At 43.2% G+C, this 15,308-nt stretch overlaps 2 protein-coding genes across 5 annotated transcripts in view; one reads left to right on the top strand and one right to left on the bottom strand.

Moving 5' to 3' along the window:
• Window positions 1–3,693, top strand: part of NOSTRIN (nitric oxide synthase trafficking) — a 43,025-nt gene extending 39,332 nt beyond the window's left edge. For all 3 annotated transcript variants that reach the window (XM_015422258.1, XM_015422257.1, XM_015422259.1), the window contains 2 exons: window positions 965–1,090; window positions 3,516–3,693. In XM_015422258.1, the coding sequence (XP_015277744.1) occupies window positions 965–1,090; window positions 3,516–3,670 (281 nt within the window). In that variant the 3' untranslated portion in view covers window positions 3,671–3,693. The remainder of the gene's footprint in view (window positions 1–964; window positions 1,091–3,515) is intronic.
• An 882-nt stretch (window positions 3,694–4,575) lies between these two features.
• SPC25 (SPC25, NDC80 kinetochore complex component) lies at window positions 4,576–14,289 on the bottom strand. Of its 2 annotated transcripts, none has more exons than XM_015422261.1 (7): window positions 14,234–14,289; window positions 12,933–13,133; window positions 12,020–12,085; window positions 10,232–10,378; window positions 9,106–9,201; window positions 6,833–6,931; window positions 4,576–4,709 (listed from the first exon to the last, which is right to left on the bottom strand). In XM_015422261.1, the coding sequence occupies exons 2-7, from the start codon at window positions 13,084–13,086 to the stop codon at window positions 4,585–4,587; spliced, it is 687 nt and encodes a 228-aa protein (XP_015277747.1). In that variant the 5' UTR covers window positions 13,087–13,133; window positions 14,234–14,289; the 3' UTR covers window positions 4,576–4,584. The 2 variants fall into 2 exon arrangements, with proteins under 2 accessions (XP_015277747.1, XP_015277746.1); XM_015422260.1 differs by lacking the exon at window positions 14,234–14,289 and adding an exon at window positions 13,717–13,757.
• Window positions 14,290–15,308: the final 1,019 nt, after the last annotated feature.

Genomic DNA, 15,308 nt, shown 5'->3' with positions numbered 1-15,308 from the left:
ACCAACAACAAATTTAGCTCCCACTGTTGCTTTTAGGGCAAAAACACTGATAATGGAACTGACCCAGATTTTGTCATGTAGACTTCAATTCTGAATTATTTTTGAAAGGGTGACAATTGACATGCCCTTGCATTCTTTCTCCTTTCAAAAACTGTGACCTTTTTTGACCCCCCCCCACCAGGCATTTTACAAGGTCACTTCGGGTTCTTCTTGCACATCTACCTTTTAAGGGACTTTAAAAAACAGAAGAAGGGGAAGGTGGGATTTTTATTCTTGTGAACCTCAGAATTAAGACATTTGCAGTGATGCAGTCTAAGAAATTCAACTAACTGCCTGAATCTGGTAGATATCCCCTAAACTGAGATTTTTTTTAGAATGTTTGCTCAAGTTCCGTCCTTGAACCTTATACCCACTAATTTTTACTCTTCCCAGGAAGAATCATCATTCTAATTACTCATTTTCCCTGACACTTTCAATGCAGTTGGATTGAAAAGGCAGGGCATGAGGGTTGGGACCCACAGGGTTGGGACCATGGCTCCATTTCCCCCTTCATCTTCTAAGGTTCTGGTATCCACTGTTCCTTCAGATTTATCAAAAAAGGGCAAACTGGGAAAAAGCAGGTCTCAAGTTAAATACTGGGAGTATTTCTTCACTATGGTGAACAGAAGGAAGGATACCCACCTACAGCATGAAAGAAAAAGGGAGCCAAAATAGGATCGTTTGATCAAAACTGCAACCCATCCTCAAACATACTTTTGAATTATTTAAGAAGGTGGAATTTGCATGCCCCAAGTGGAACAAAACACTTCTAGCCCTCCAGCTCTGATGGTGTTCAATCTGTCTCTCTTAAAAATTTAATTCAAGAGCCATAATGGGGTGGGTGCTAAAAAGAGAGAAGAGGTGTAGAGCCACAGTAATGACTGCCCCACTGTAAACCTCACCAGTTCTTTGTTCTACTTTCTAGCAACTGCTTGCCATTCAAATCCAACACCCTCTTTACGTCCAGAGAACAGTGGTTCAGCATGCTCTACGTGTAAGGCTTTGTACGATTACCAAACCGAAAGGGGAGATGAGCTCTGCCTGAAAAAAGGTAACTAACCTTTTCACTCATCTGAATAGACATTTTCAGGGGGTTAAAAATGTTCAGAAGCCAGCAAAGTATTAGACCACAGTTAGGTTTAACATAGTGTGGGACCTGGAGCTCTCCTGGAATTACAACTGACCTCCAGAGACTACATCGACCAGTTCCCCTGGAAGACATGGCCGTTTCAGAGGGTGGACTCCGTGGCATCATCCTCGCTGAGCTCCTTCCCCAAGCCCACTTGCCCAGACACCACCCCCTAATCTCCAGGAATCTTACAAACTGAAGCTGCCAACCCTAGATATACACCATCAGTGCAATCTAAAACAATGATTTATATCATTAGGGCTGCAGGTCAACTACAGTTCTAAAGAATGCAGTGCACTGACTGAAAATACATGTGTTTGGGTAAACATTCTGAGGATCACAGCTCACAGTCCTGTCAATTTCAGCTTCAAGCTGCACCCCTAAACAGATGGATGTAATCCTCAAAAGTAGTCACACCTGGGGAGGTTCAGAGGGTTTAACTGGGGACTCCCCCCATTTTCATGCTAAAAATGTATGCGGATAAAGAGCAAGGAAATCTAATAAGACAGATGATGTTCCTGAAAGCCAATGTCAGATAAGTGTTATTTACATGTCATATCGCAAAAACCTATTTTGGCCCCGGTCATACGGGCTGTTTGCCCCGGAGGAAAATAATGCGCGGTTGTGCGATCAGACGTCCCTTCGAGGTCCCGTGGTTAGGGGGCAGGTGCCGATCACACGATGATCCTGCAGCACGGCAAAGAAGCGGTGCAGTACGATCACACCAGCAATCGCTAGGCGCCACTTCCGTGCCAAATGGGATGGATTTTTTTAAAAAACTGAAGTTTGTGCATATGCATGACTGAGCAATCGTATCTGCACATCCGAAGGCAGGTGGTGGGATTACTGGAGAGGGCGACAGACGCTTCCGGACCCCAACAGAGCTCCGAGGCACAGCCAAATGGAGGGGAAGGTGGGCCCCCTCGTCACAGCCGCTCTAACCGCCTGCGTAACAGTGGCCATAGCGACCCTCCAGAGGTGGCAAGCCTGGCTGCAGTGGGAGGGGGCCTCTTTGTACACATGCGCCATTGGGCGCTTGTGCGCATCCTGTGGAGACTTGGGGGGAAAAAAACCTGTTCGCGACGGGACATGGGCGGGCGCCGGATTCCACCAGAAACGCGATCAGGCACCCGCCCTTGCCCTGCAGATTCCGGAAACTAGTACCTCGGAGGTACTAGTTTTTTACCCCGCATCTTCGGCAGGAAGCCTCGGGTTCGGCACGGGAGCTCTACACTTCCCAGATGTGGCGGTGTGATCTCTCCCGTCTCTGTAGCGTGGCTAATGTTCTGTGTGATCGCAGCTCTTCAGTGGTTTACCCTCCAGATGTTTTACAAATGAAATGGGAATGGGAAGAGCACCTTGCCGATTACACTTTTTGATGGGATAACACAAGGTTCCCCAGGTGAAAACAGGGCACTAGCCTGTTCTAGAAAAAAAGCGCATAACACTTGTAAATCTAGAAAAAAGTTTAAATAACTTATATACATTTAAAAATAACATTGGAGGGAGTCTTTATCCACTACAACTCAGCGATTTTGTGATCACAAAGCTAGAAAAGCAAAGAAAATCCATTCTTCACCTTGAGGTATAAAGTCAGGGGTCTGGCTTATCAAGTGGTCTCCTGAGGCAGTTTCTGATCACCATTAATAATCAGGCAAAATGTTAAAGCCAAACCTGACATCAAGTTAGGATTACTTATGGAAGGCTTTTAAAAACTCCCCAGCCAAGTCATGGAGAACACCATGCCATAGCCTACACAGGCTCTATTTAGCCTCCACCACAAATATTTGAATCTAGGATGTAGATGGAAGTTACTCCAACAAAAGACAGGTTAACACCTTAATGAGGCTGCACATGGTCAGAACATCATATCTGCTTCCAAGCCTCCAAGATCAGTCAAATATCTCCTTTACCTAGGAGTAAAAGAGACTACCTTTGGCTTATGTCTTATCCTATCTTAACCCCTTCCATTCTTGGGTTTAGGAATCCAATCCCCACTGTTGCCACACACGGCACAACGTCTTCTGCCAGAAACGTATTATTAGAGGGAAAAGGCTAGAAGCTACAGCCAAAGACTTTCAAAATTCAGGATTCCCTGTGACAATGGCAGAGAAAGCCATCCAAGTACTAAAAGTGCTTTCAAAAAGAGATTTCTGGAAACAGAGCAGGACTTCCCACCTCCTTCTGAAATGGTTCTGGGGGTGGTGGTCCAGCTGTACCATGGGAAAGGGAAACTGGCAAAACTCCGCCCCCCAGTAGAAATTTCAACTGGATCCAATCCCATATTAAGCACAGATGTGTAATACTTGACCAACAAAATCAATCTAGTTACACACCTTTCTTTTAGGTGACGTGATTATAATTCATCAAAAAGAAGATGACGGCTGGTGGCATGGATCCCTGAATGGGAAAAGTGGAATTTTTCCAGCGACATATGTCGAAGAAATCTCTCCTTGTCCTGATGAAAGCCTTACTACTGCAGAGGTTTCGACATGTTATTAAAAAGAACAAACCAGACAACTGTACCCGGGATACATTATGGGTTTATTTTATGAAGACCAAGCACCCAAGTAGCAAGCTTTTACTCTTGAACAACTTCCTGTATTACAAGACTTTGTGGAAGAGTCAACCCTTCCCTTTGGTAAATCCATGCAGTTTCATTTTAAACCCCCCCCCCCCTTACCAAATTTCTTCAGAGCTCATATTTTAGCTGTGATTTTACAACTGTTTCCCAAACACTTCCATTCTGGCTTGCGGAGGATTTAAAAAGATGCAAGAGGGACAGCAACTTATTCCTGTTGCTAAAGGCTTAGTGGGGGAAGAAGTAGATCACAGTCCAGTCTTAGGCATCGTTTCTGATACTGCAGTTTCACATGCAACTGACTTTAGGAATAATAGTCACATTCGAGTGTAGTTTGTACAATGCAACCCCCTCCTGGTGTACTTAAAAAACGCAGTGTGGTGCAGTAGTTGATATCAACACAGAAAACCTGGGAACGAATCTATATTCTACTTTGAAGCTTACTGGGCGACTTTGGACTAGTCAACCTAACCTACTTCACAGGATTGTCGCACAAGGAGAAACTGGGATTCTCCATTCCTTCCACCATCATGAAAGTCAGCCTGAGGTCCATGAAGGAATGGTGGGATATGAATGTGAGGGACAAATGAAACCTGTAATTTTAACACAGCCCCTGTTCAGATGTGAAGATCCCAGAACTTGCGTGGTCAATGGAAGTCAGAGATGATTGCCATAACCTACATGTCACATGTCTGTGGCCATGCCCCACCCCCAGTTATATTTTGACTATCACACAACCTAAACACTTCAGTTGTATCCAATAAAGATCTTTATTCCCCCCCTAAGTAAATGTGAAAAATTGGTATGAAGACAGGTTTACCAGTATTTCAAGACATCACTTATATGACAAAGCAATAAAGGCTTTCCTAATGTTAGCAATGAATGCAGAAAAGTTGTTGGTTTCTCTCACTTTTAGCTGCAGTTCTTCTATGCAGTCCAAGGGAGGAGAACAGGAGATCACTAGGAAGAAACAAATGAGGACAAAAACAGTGATCTTTCTTTGAAAACGAGGCATTTCACAGTGCAATCCAATGCATGCACAGTAATTCCCATTATGTTTGGTGCTGCTCCCTCCCAGCTCAGCGTGCACAGGATTGCACTCTGCGTGTGGGGACATGATTCAGCATAGTTCTCAGACGGGTAGCCACCTTAGTCAGCTGTAGCGGGAACAACCCTGTGCTATCATAAAGACGGAGACGTTTTTATTATAACTTTTTGTGGCCAGAAGCTTTTCAGTCCTATAAGGGATGCTCACTAGGCAGACTTCACACGGTCTGTGAGTATGCAGGCATACACACTCACAGTTATGTGTGCGTGGAAGAGCTATAAAGAGCAAAACAAAGGAGGCTGCTACCAGCACTCACTGCTATTGTGAGTGGTCTGTCCTTTTTCTGACCATATTAGAATTTTACACAATTATGTCTCGCCCTGTCCTCCTGTCATTAAAGTCTTTGACCCTGCTGTTTACAACTTCAACAAGACACACTAAAATGTATTTTGTCTTTATGGTGCCCTGAGATGTCTGCTGAGTTGCCATATCAGCCTTACATCACAAGAGTGTCCAGAGTTAGTCTCTGGATTCCTTGGAGAACTAGCATAAAAATCTTTTAAATAAATTTGAGGTTCAATCTACTGGAAATTTTCATGGGTGAAAGTTCTCTCCTCAACCCAAAATGCCCTCTGAAATACTGCTCTGGGGGCAAAGGGGAGTCAGAGGTCTGCTGTTGGCAAAAGTCACCCCCTCCATTCTACCCACATAAATCCTCTGTTGTATCAAGCCATTTTTGGTTTTTTCCCCTACCTCCCATCTATGTACGGGCCCCTGAACCTTAAAAAAGGTGACGTGACTTTGTGCTATGATTTTTAATAACTTCGATATGAGGGTCCTGACCAATATTCCCTCTAAGGTGTGGAGTCCTGTGAGCAAGAATTCTACTTTGTGAGCTACTGGCCTTAAAGTTGTGAGCAAGCAATTTGGCTGCTGCATAAATTAGTTTGCTTTGGAGCCATCTTTCCTGAGCTAAGGCAAAAATATGTGAGCCGGAGGCTAAAAAACTGTGAGCTAGCTCACACTAACTCAGCTTAGAGGGAACACTAGTCCTGACCATTGCTGGTTTTCTGTTAACACAACACAGGCCAGCATCAGTAAGAGACTGAAAATGTCTGTGCTTGTTAGATGCGAAAAAACCAGAATGGTAGTTCAGTTGGTCAAGGCAGGTAACAAGTTTTGAGTTGCTCGATGCTTTTCTCCAGGCAGAAATAAGTCTAGGAAAACACAACTGGGCAAAAACTTAAAGCAAGCTTAGGAAGCTACTTCAGACCCCAGAATGAATATTGGAGCAGCTGTGAAGCAGCTGAAATGAGAAGAAATCAGAGGTGCTTTGGAACAAAATAGGGCAGATAACCTGGGTAAGATTTCTAAGATTCTGTTAAAGCCTGCAGCTGGTGAATCTCCGTGCATGGACAACAAGAACCCTCATGAAAAGTGTTATAAAAGTCAGGGCAGAAAGGCTACAATGAAGAAGCAGGCCAGTCAAAGGCTACAATCTGCTTTGTAATGAACCTTGTGAACCATGCATTGGGGGGATTTGTTTAGACCAGGGGTGGCAAAACTGCGGCTCGGGAGCCACATGGGCTCCCTCATACGTATTGTGCGGCTCCCAGCAGGGCGGCTGGGAAAGTGAAGGGGAGCCATGCTTTTTCTCTCTCTCTCTCTCTGTCCCCCTCCCTCCTTCCCTCCCATTTGCTTTCTTTGTTTCTCTCTCTTTCTTTCCACCTCTTTCCTTCTTTCTTTTCACCCCTCTCTCTTAGACAAATAAATATTATTAGCAAACAAATAAATATCATTGGACAAATAAGTATCATTATCAATATCTGTTTTTACCCCTTTTTATTTTTGGCCGTCTCATTTAATGTCAATCAAAATCAAATTTGCATATTTTAAAATAAAAACGTGTGTAATATTTGTTCATGTCTTGCGGCTCTCGAACATCTGATGCTTATTCTATGTGGCTCTTACGTTGAGCAAGTTTGGCCACCCTTGGTACTATGTAATGTCTTCCACCTGGAAATGTCATACATACCTTCATAGGCGCCCTCTTCGTTTAGGGAGAGGGTAAACACGTACGGCTTGTCAGGATCTTTGTGGTCAATACAACGGAATATAAACTGCAGATGATTAGCTAAGGCCAAAACAAACCAATAAACCAGAATTCATTCAGACAGTTCAGTGAATACAATAACTTAATATGACGACAATGCAACAGATGCTTAAAATCTACCATTACTTTCCTCTTAAGTCAAAAAATAACACTTATGGAAACTTCTGTGTTTAGACTCACTGTGTATTTTGTTCATACTGGCTTATACACCATAGCTTAACATCGCACCATGTACCATCAGTGCTTTAAGTACCTAACCCAGAATTATTTGTCTTTCATTGTATGTTACGCAAAGCTTCATTGCTCATTTCAGCATTTGGAGGGGTGGGAGAATGACCTCGATCTCAATGTTTCCCGCTGGTGGCAGACATTTTCACATACTTTTGGGGGCATGTGTGTGAAAACCAGGCTGGGGGGGGGGAGGCTACAAAGTCTACTTCTGCAAGTGCTTCTCCGTTCTTGCCAAATAGAATTCATGCCCGTGTGTCCAATAATCTATGCGCCACAAGAAATAAACTGCTTTTTCCTAAAACAAGGATGTAAGCATAACCAATTTAACTGCATCAAGCAATTTAGCTCCACAAGACAGGGCCCTGCAATGAACTGGAAATGGGAGGGGCACAATCTGGAAGTCCCATTCCACAAAATATCCTCCTCTAGGATTCACCCTCAGCAGCTTGAGCAGGCAGATTCCCCTCCCCCCCCAGCTAAAGTGATGCTCAGCTGCTCTAGTCTAAACGTATTTGTCCCCACTGGAGAATTTTCAGTCTTCATTACGTAATATTTTAGGGTTCCCTCCTCTTCAGTTAACTTTTTTGCCGTCAAGTCACAGCTGACTTACAGCAACACCTCATAGGGTTTTCAAGGCAAGAGATGTTCAGAGGTAGCTTGCTATTGCCTTCCCCTGTAGTTCCTTGGCAGTCTCCCATCCAAATACTATCCAGGGCCAACCCCTGCTTAGTTTCCAAGATCTGACGAGATCAGGCTAGCCTGGGCTATCCAGTTCAGGGGTCAGTTAGCTTACAAAGCCATATTTCTCTGCATCTCTTGGAGTCTGTGTATAGAAAACCTTACTAAACACCTGTGGTCAGCCTGGTTTTGCTGCTTTCAACATTTGCACGAGGCCCAACCAGTTGACCGTTATTTCTATTATTTATTTTAAACATTGTTATGCCGCCTTTCCACCCAATATGGTTCTCCCAAGGTGGCACACATAAAAACATTTAAACATCCAAACAATTAAAAACATTTAGAATTATAAAATAATTTAATGAAAACACATTAAAAATACCTGAACCAGGGAAATGGGCCAATAAACATTATTTGGGCTATGCCAAACAAAAAAGTCTCCACCCTCTGGTAGAAGACACCAATAGAGGAAGACAGATGAACTTCCCTGGGGAGGGAATTCCAAAGCTTTCTTGCCATGACTGAGAACGCCCTTTCTCCAGGTCACCGCCATAAAAGCAGGGCCTCTGAAGATGACCAGAGTGAACGGGTGGCTTCATATGGGAGAAGACAGTCCTTAAGGAATGTTGGTCCCAGGCCGCACAGGGCTGTAAAGGCCAATACCAGTTCCTCGCGATATCAGACTGATATTTCAAAGATGTTTAAGAACAAAGATTTATTTGGGCTTATGCATTTAGAAAAGTGACAGAAGAGCCTTCCATGCTGTGATGCTAGCTGATGGTGTACAAGCCATGGTGGTGGTGGGGAAATACACGAGGACTCAGATTATAGTGAAGGGGGGGAATCCACATTCTATGTCTGCTGCTGTCTTACATTATCTTCTCTCCTCCGCTCTGGTGATGGGACAGATTCACAAAGAAAAAAGGCTTCCATCCAAGCTCATTTTAGTTGGAATAGGATAAATATCAATCAGCATGCTTGCTTCGGCAGCACATATACCAAATATGAATAAGGGATACTGGTGGCTTCATATGGGAGAAGACAGTCCTTAAGGAATACATAGACCTTTATTGGCATAACACAGCAGCAAAGAGAACAAGGAAACAAATAGAAAATAAATAGCACAAAGTAATAGATTATAACAATTTACAGCATGCTGCACCAACAAGGATAGACAGATATTATGGGGTGGGGAACTGATTTAATGTTTTAGGTGCTACTGAAAACTGGCATTAATCACACAGTGAAATTATACAAATATATATATATATATATATCCTTCTTACCCCTGGTTTTCCGTATTTCTAGCCCAGTCCGCTCTTTAAATGTCTTTTCAACCTTGCTTAGCCTTTCCATCTTTTCTTCTGTGGCTTTACTTTTAGCTAAAATTTAAAGACAAAGAAAAAAACCCTCACTGTCTATAAGACTAAGATTCCTTCCTGCCCCACATACAAGTGTTGGTAAATTTATCCTATCATGACAACATATTCTTCTCAATACATTCCCATTTGAATTTTACACATTAAGGATTAACCAATGCATTTTAAAAATTCACTGAAGTGCTACCATTAAACTTTTATTTTCTAAATGAAGTTTTTTATTTAACTCAAATACCAATCTTGAGTTGTTTTTAGGAGAAAGATGGGCTAAACTGGTCTTAAATAAATATATGAACGTGTCTGTCCTGATTTGTTTGGCTCCCCCACTCTCCTTGTCTTCTCCCCAGCCCCACGGTCTTTGTTTTCCTTTCGTTCTTGTCTCAGCTTATTTCCTCCAAAAGCAGGGGTCAGGACATGACGGTCAGTCATCAGCTACTGAAAAATCCCAGGCTCATAATTTTTCAGATGCTTAAAATCAGATGCCAACACCTAGAAATATGCACTGTGAAGCTTGGTCTTAGAAGTCTAATGCATGGATCATGATCTTATAGGAACTATTCACTCAAGATCAGCAAACTCCCATTTTCAAATTAATAGGGGACTTTACTAACATCAAAAGCACAAGATCTAGGAAGCTTAATTATTTAGAAATTATAGGCACATGAAACAAAACCTGTAGAACAATGAAGCAACAAAGAGCCAGTCAATAGATCAAAGAGAGGAGGATCGCAGAAACAACTTTGTCCCTGCCAGGAATGTATTTACAGAATTTAGCCATTGATTTAGAAAACAGGTCTGCTTAGTCTTTCCAGCTGCAATAAGGATAGTGTAATATGTTCCTCCTATGTTCCAAAAGGTACATGACCTGCTCCAGTGTAGGATAAAACGCATCCCAAAACATACTTCTGCAACACTTTTAAGTACATGTGGCATTGCCGGGAGACTCTTTCCACAGAAGCTAATATAAGGACCATTCAAGCTTACACTGCTTTTAGAACGGGTATTTGCATTCCACTTTCTGACTGCAACTCACTTTCCCCTTTCCTGATCAACTTCTCCTTGAGCTCTCGAATAGTGTCCATTAAGTCTGCATTTTCTTCTTCTCCACCCTTGATGCTAACAAGAACTTCTGATAGCTTCTCCTGTTTTTCTTCAATGGATTTGTTCTTCTGGTTCAACTCTGCATAAACCAGGGAAATTAGGTTGTTTAACATGATACCCACATAGAAGTCTTGTTTGAATCACAAGCAATCCTAATGATATGCAAAGCTACCCAAATGCATATCATGCACGGGCATAAACTATTTCAAGCTTCGAAATAAGAAACATTTGCATTGCCCTATAATGCACATGAACACTCCCAACATGGCAAAGCATTGTGTAAATAGTTATTACAAGTAAGTGCCATCCCCAATCACTGAACATCATATATCTAATTATGAAGCTATCTCCCCTTGAGTGTGAATCAAAAAATGGGGCCAGGTACAGTCAAGTGTATATTTTTCTACAGACCCCGGGGGGGGGGGGGACTTCCCACCATGTTTGCAGAAATATCCCCCAAAGAAAAAAAATCATTTTGAGGGAAAGACTGGCTCCCATTTTGAGGGAGGGAAGCTTCCTCCCAGCATAAGCACCACAGGTGACCAAGTGACGAAACAGTAGCTGGAGGCCCTGCCACCGCCATGTGAGCCAGGCAGGTGAAAGTAGCATGGCTGCAGGTGGAGGAGTGGGAGCCACCATGGGTGCCAGGCAGGCAGAGGCAGCAGTGTTGCAGGGGGGAGGATTGGATCCCCTTCCCTTGAGTCCAGTGGGTCCTGTGCTTGCTTACTATTAAACACAAATGTAACATACATAACATCACACCACATATTGCCGAAGTCTTTGGGTGGAAGACCTACATTCTAAAGTGTGGTGGAAACATTGGCTGCATCCCAAGACATTTATTTTAAGGGCACAGACTTCAAAAACAGAAGATTAGACTATTGCCTTTAAAAAAAACAAAACCACAAAAACTAGGCATGACCCAATAAATGACAGAATGTTTCAAAGTCTACCTATCATAATAGTTTTCAGCAATGCTAACTGTGCATTAGATTGTGGCCACTGTTGAAAAGAAAAAGCTATTTGCAGGGTTCTTATAAGGAAGAAAAAGAGGAGATTGGATTTATACCCCACCCTTCACTTGGAGTCTCAGAGCAGCTTACAAACTCCTTTCCCTTCCCCTCCCCACAACAGACACCCTGTGAGGTGGGTGGGGCTGAGAGAACTCTGACACAAACTGCTCTTTCAGGAACAGCTGTGCCAGAGCTTGTGACTGACCCAAGGTCACATCAGCAGGTGCAAGTGGAGGAGTGGGGAATCAAACCCGGTTCTCCCAGATTAGAGTCCACACATTTAACCACTACACCAAACTGGAATATTTGGCTGAGGTTAATGCAGAAGGAGTAACATTTGTGGTACAATTCAGGTACTTTGGGAAAAGAACTACTAATTTAGGGTATTTTGGTTACAGACAGGATGACTAGTTCAGCACATGACTAAATGCCCTTATAAAACTCCATCTCCTGAAACCTGAGCATGATCTGTTTGCACAATTAGCCATCATAAAACTGAAAATGCTAGGCTTGGGCTAAACATATTTGTGTTGTATTTTAACTACTGACTTAAACCTGTATGGAAACTTAAAAGTAAAGATGTTGGCAGAGAGTCTGCTTCCAGAAGGCAGAGCCCATGCATAAGAAAAACATTTCAGGCCAAAGTGTTTTATTGCTCTTTGTGTTGTAAGAATAGTTTATGAAGAAAGAAAGGACGCATACAATACCATTTGTATATTCCTGAAATCTGTTGAGCATTAGGTCCCCTTCCATTAATCTCTTAGACCATTTATCTATAAAATTAGGGAAAAAATGTTATCTGGCATTCCATCTTGATACACTTTAAAATTTGTTACAGTTTAGAGTAATTACACAGACAGTGAACACCATACATTTGTCTAGGTTATTCTTGTTTACATTATTCATTTATACTCTGCTTTTCTCCTCAATGGACGCCTAAATGACTTACAACACAGTTATCCCTTCTTCCATTTTATCCTCACAACCTTGTGAGCAGGTTAGGTTGAGAGAGCGTGCTTGGGCCAAGGTCACACACCGAGCTTCATGGCTGAGTGTGGATTCAAACCTGGGTCTCCCAGATCCTTGTCTGACACCATCCTGGCTTTCCAAGGCTTTCATTTTAAGTGTGCAAGTTGCACAAACACTCACTCCATCATAGAGTTTTCTAAATCAGTTAAATGTACCTTTACCTGGCAACACTTTCAAGAGAAGAAGAAGGGGAAAGGAACTATGTGGGAATCCAGTGGAATCAATTTGCAGCTTTTTCCATAATCAGCCTCCCCTCCCCACCTCACACACACTTCTTGGCAATGGCTGCTGCATGAGAAAAGATGGATGGGGCAGGGGAAAGGGATGAAGGACACACCCTGAAGATGGCCTTTTAAAGGCACTGGTCTTTTCAACAGACTACATTATTTCCTTATTTCTGGCTAGGAAACTGTGTTCATTACAGCCCGGCATCCTTATTTCTGGCTAGGAAACTGTGTTCACCTCATCTGTATGCTTTTGTCAATTAAGAGAACTGGCCTTTTCTATCACCATACATCCATGAGGCAGGAAACACCATCTGGCAATGAGATGAGAAAGAGACAACAATAAAACTATACAAAATCATATTACCTGTAAGTTTGCTTATAGATTCCAGCCACTGATCTCTTAGCCCCAACGTCTGCTCAATAGATTCACCATAGCAAGTGGTTTTGAACATAGTCCTGAAATCCTTTATTTCTTTTTCGAGTATTTCCAGCTCATTGTCATCTTTCATCTGGGCCATTGTTTTGAAAACAGATCACAGGACAGTCACAAAGGGGATCTCTTCAGCTAGAATAAGGGCAGAGAAACATTATGATGTCTCAGCAAATATAACTGCTTCCTTACAAGTCTGACATTAATGGTGCAATTGTAGGCAGTTACTTCAGAAATCTATGGGTTTAGACTAGAGTAACTCTGCATAGGATTGTAAAAAGCTCATCTGTGCATTAGAATATCTGCAGTGCTGTTCTGTAGGATGCTCAAAACATTTCCAACTTCAAAAAACATTGGTCATGCACTTTGTATAAGGACAAGCAGATTTTTTTTTCCCTAAGAGAAAAAACCAACTGGTAAACAAAATAAGGCTTTATAAAAGAGCAAAAATGATCAAGCAGCTACTCAATCAGTTTCATCATTTTGCACATTGGTAGTACTGTAACCCCTTTCCCTTTCCTTTGACAGTGGCTATTGTCATATCTTGCCACTCGTTTTTTCAAAAGAAAAGCTTGATGTAGCATCAAGTAACGCAACCGGTGAACTACAGGTCCCTTAAAACACAGTTATCTAATAGCACGTTACCAAGAAAACCACAGTCTTTTCCTTAAAGAGTTTCTAGTCGTCATAAAGAGAGATAACGTTAAGTTTCACCCACCTGGAATTACCAAGAACAGAATTCCAGGTGGGCAGTAGTAGCCATGTCAGCCAGTTTGGTGTAGTGGTTTCCAATCTCGTCTTCTTCTTCTAAACCACGGGACCCCTGCTTTCTTTCCCGATTAGGAACGGGATTATAAAATCCACAGAAGGGCTAGTTTGCGCTCCCCCTCCCCTCCAACGAATAAGGCTGGACAATCTGGGAATGTACCAACAGAAACTATACAACATTTCCCCTTGACCGCCACTGTTCACCCCCTCGCAGCACAAACAACACTCGCTCGCTCTCCTCCAAAATTGGTTCCTCACCTGGTCCATTGCTCCATTCAACACGTCACTAATTCCGCGCCAAAAATCAACGGTTCCACTTCCATTGATTTCCACAGAAGGGCTAGTTTGCGCTCCCCCTCCCCTCCAACGAATAAGGCTGGACAATCTGGGAATGTACCAACAGAAACTATACAACATTTCCCCTTGACCGCCACTGTTCACCCCCTCGCAGCACAAACAACACTCACTCGCTCGCTCTCCAAAATTGGTTCCTCACCCGGTCCATTGCTCCATTCAAAACGTCACTAATTCCGCGCTAAAAATCAACGGTTCCACTTCCATTGATTGACTCAGACGGCGAGCAAAACAAGGTAGCGATTGGTTGGTGTAAGGAGGCGGGAGGACTCCATTTGGCAGTTTGCGTTGGGTCGAGCCTGATGGGAATTGTAGTTTGACAGTGAGGGGGGGGGAAAGGCGTGGCCTTTTTTTTTATACATTCCGGTGGTATTTTGCTTTCCGTTCCAGCCTCTATTATTCTTAAAGCGGCGACAGAGAGCGAAAGCGGCTCTGTTCCCATGGTGGAAGTAGACGGGGAAAGGCAACTCGAAGTGCTTGCAAATGTTAGGAAGATAACTTCGCAGCGAAAGATAGAATTCAGGCTCCTCGCTGGTCTTCGGCTTCCCGCTTTCTTTTGCTTTGCCGGTATAGTAGACTGGGTAACGTTTTCCTGTCAGGGACAGACTCCGCTAGTGAAGTCCTTTTGCGGAGAGGAAAGTATCACTGTTGGGATTTCTGCCTGTTATGAAAGTCAGAAATGAGCAGAACAGGAATTCTGCTTAAGGGTGTTGGAATTTGAGTGGCCACTGTTCCTTCGCAGAGAAGATCCCATATTCAAGAACGTCTGTAAATATGACAAAGTTAAGAGTCCAATGGCACCTTTAAGACCAGCACAGTTTTATTTAAGGTGTGAGCTTTCCTGTGCATGCACACTTCCGTCAGACAATAAAATGGAATTACACAGGGGTCATTTCGTAGAAAAAGAGGTGCAGGAGGTCATTAGCATAACTCATTAGCGTAGCATTTGCATATCCCACACCCCCTGAATGTCACCGGAACTGTGTCAGAAGGCAACACCCACCGCTCAGGCTCCACTGGACTGTTTTGGATTGCTAGCTATTGGGGGGGGGGGGAGCTCGTGGCTAATTGCCCCTTTGATCCACGGGATCAGAGGTGCTGGCAGCACACCACGGGTCCTTCCCTTGGCGCCAGCAGGTAAATGAGGGACCAGAGGGGAATGCTGCAAGGGCAGGATCACACCATGGG

The sequence above is a fragment of the Gekko japonicus genome, unplaced genomic scaffold (assembly GCF_001447785.1).
Source record: "Gekko japonicus isolate JY-2015 unplaced genomic scaffold, Gekko_japonicus_V1.1 scaffold469, whole genome shotgun sequence".
NCBI lineage: Eukaryota > Metazoa > Chordata > Lepidosauria > Squamata > Gekkonidae > Gekko > Gekko japonicus.
This window is presented reverse-complemented; position numbering and strand designations above follow the sequence as displayed.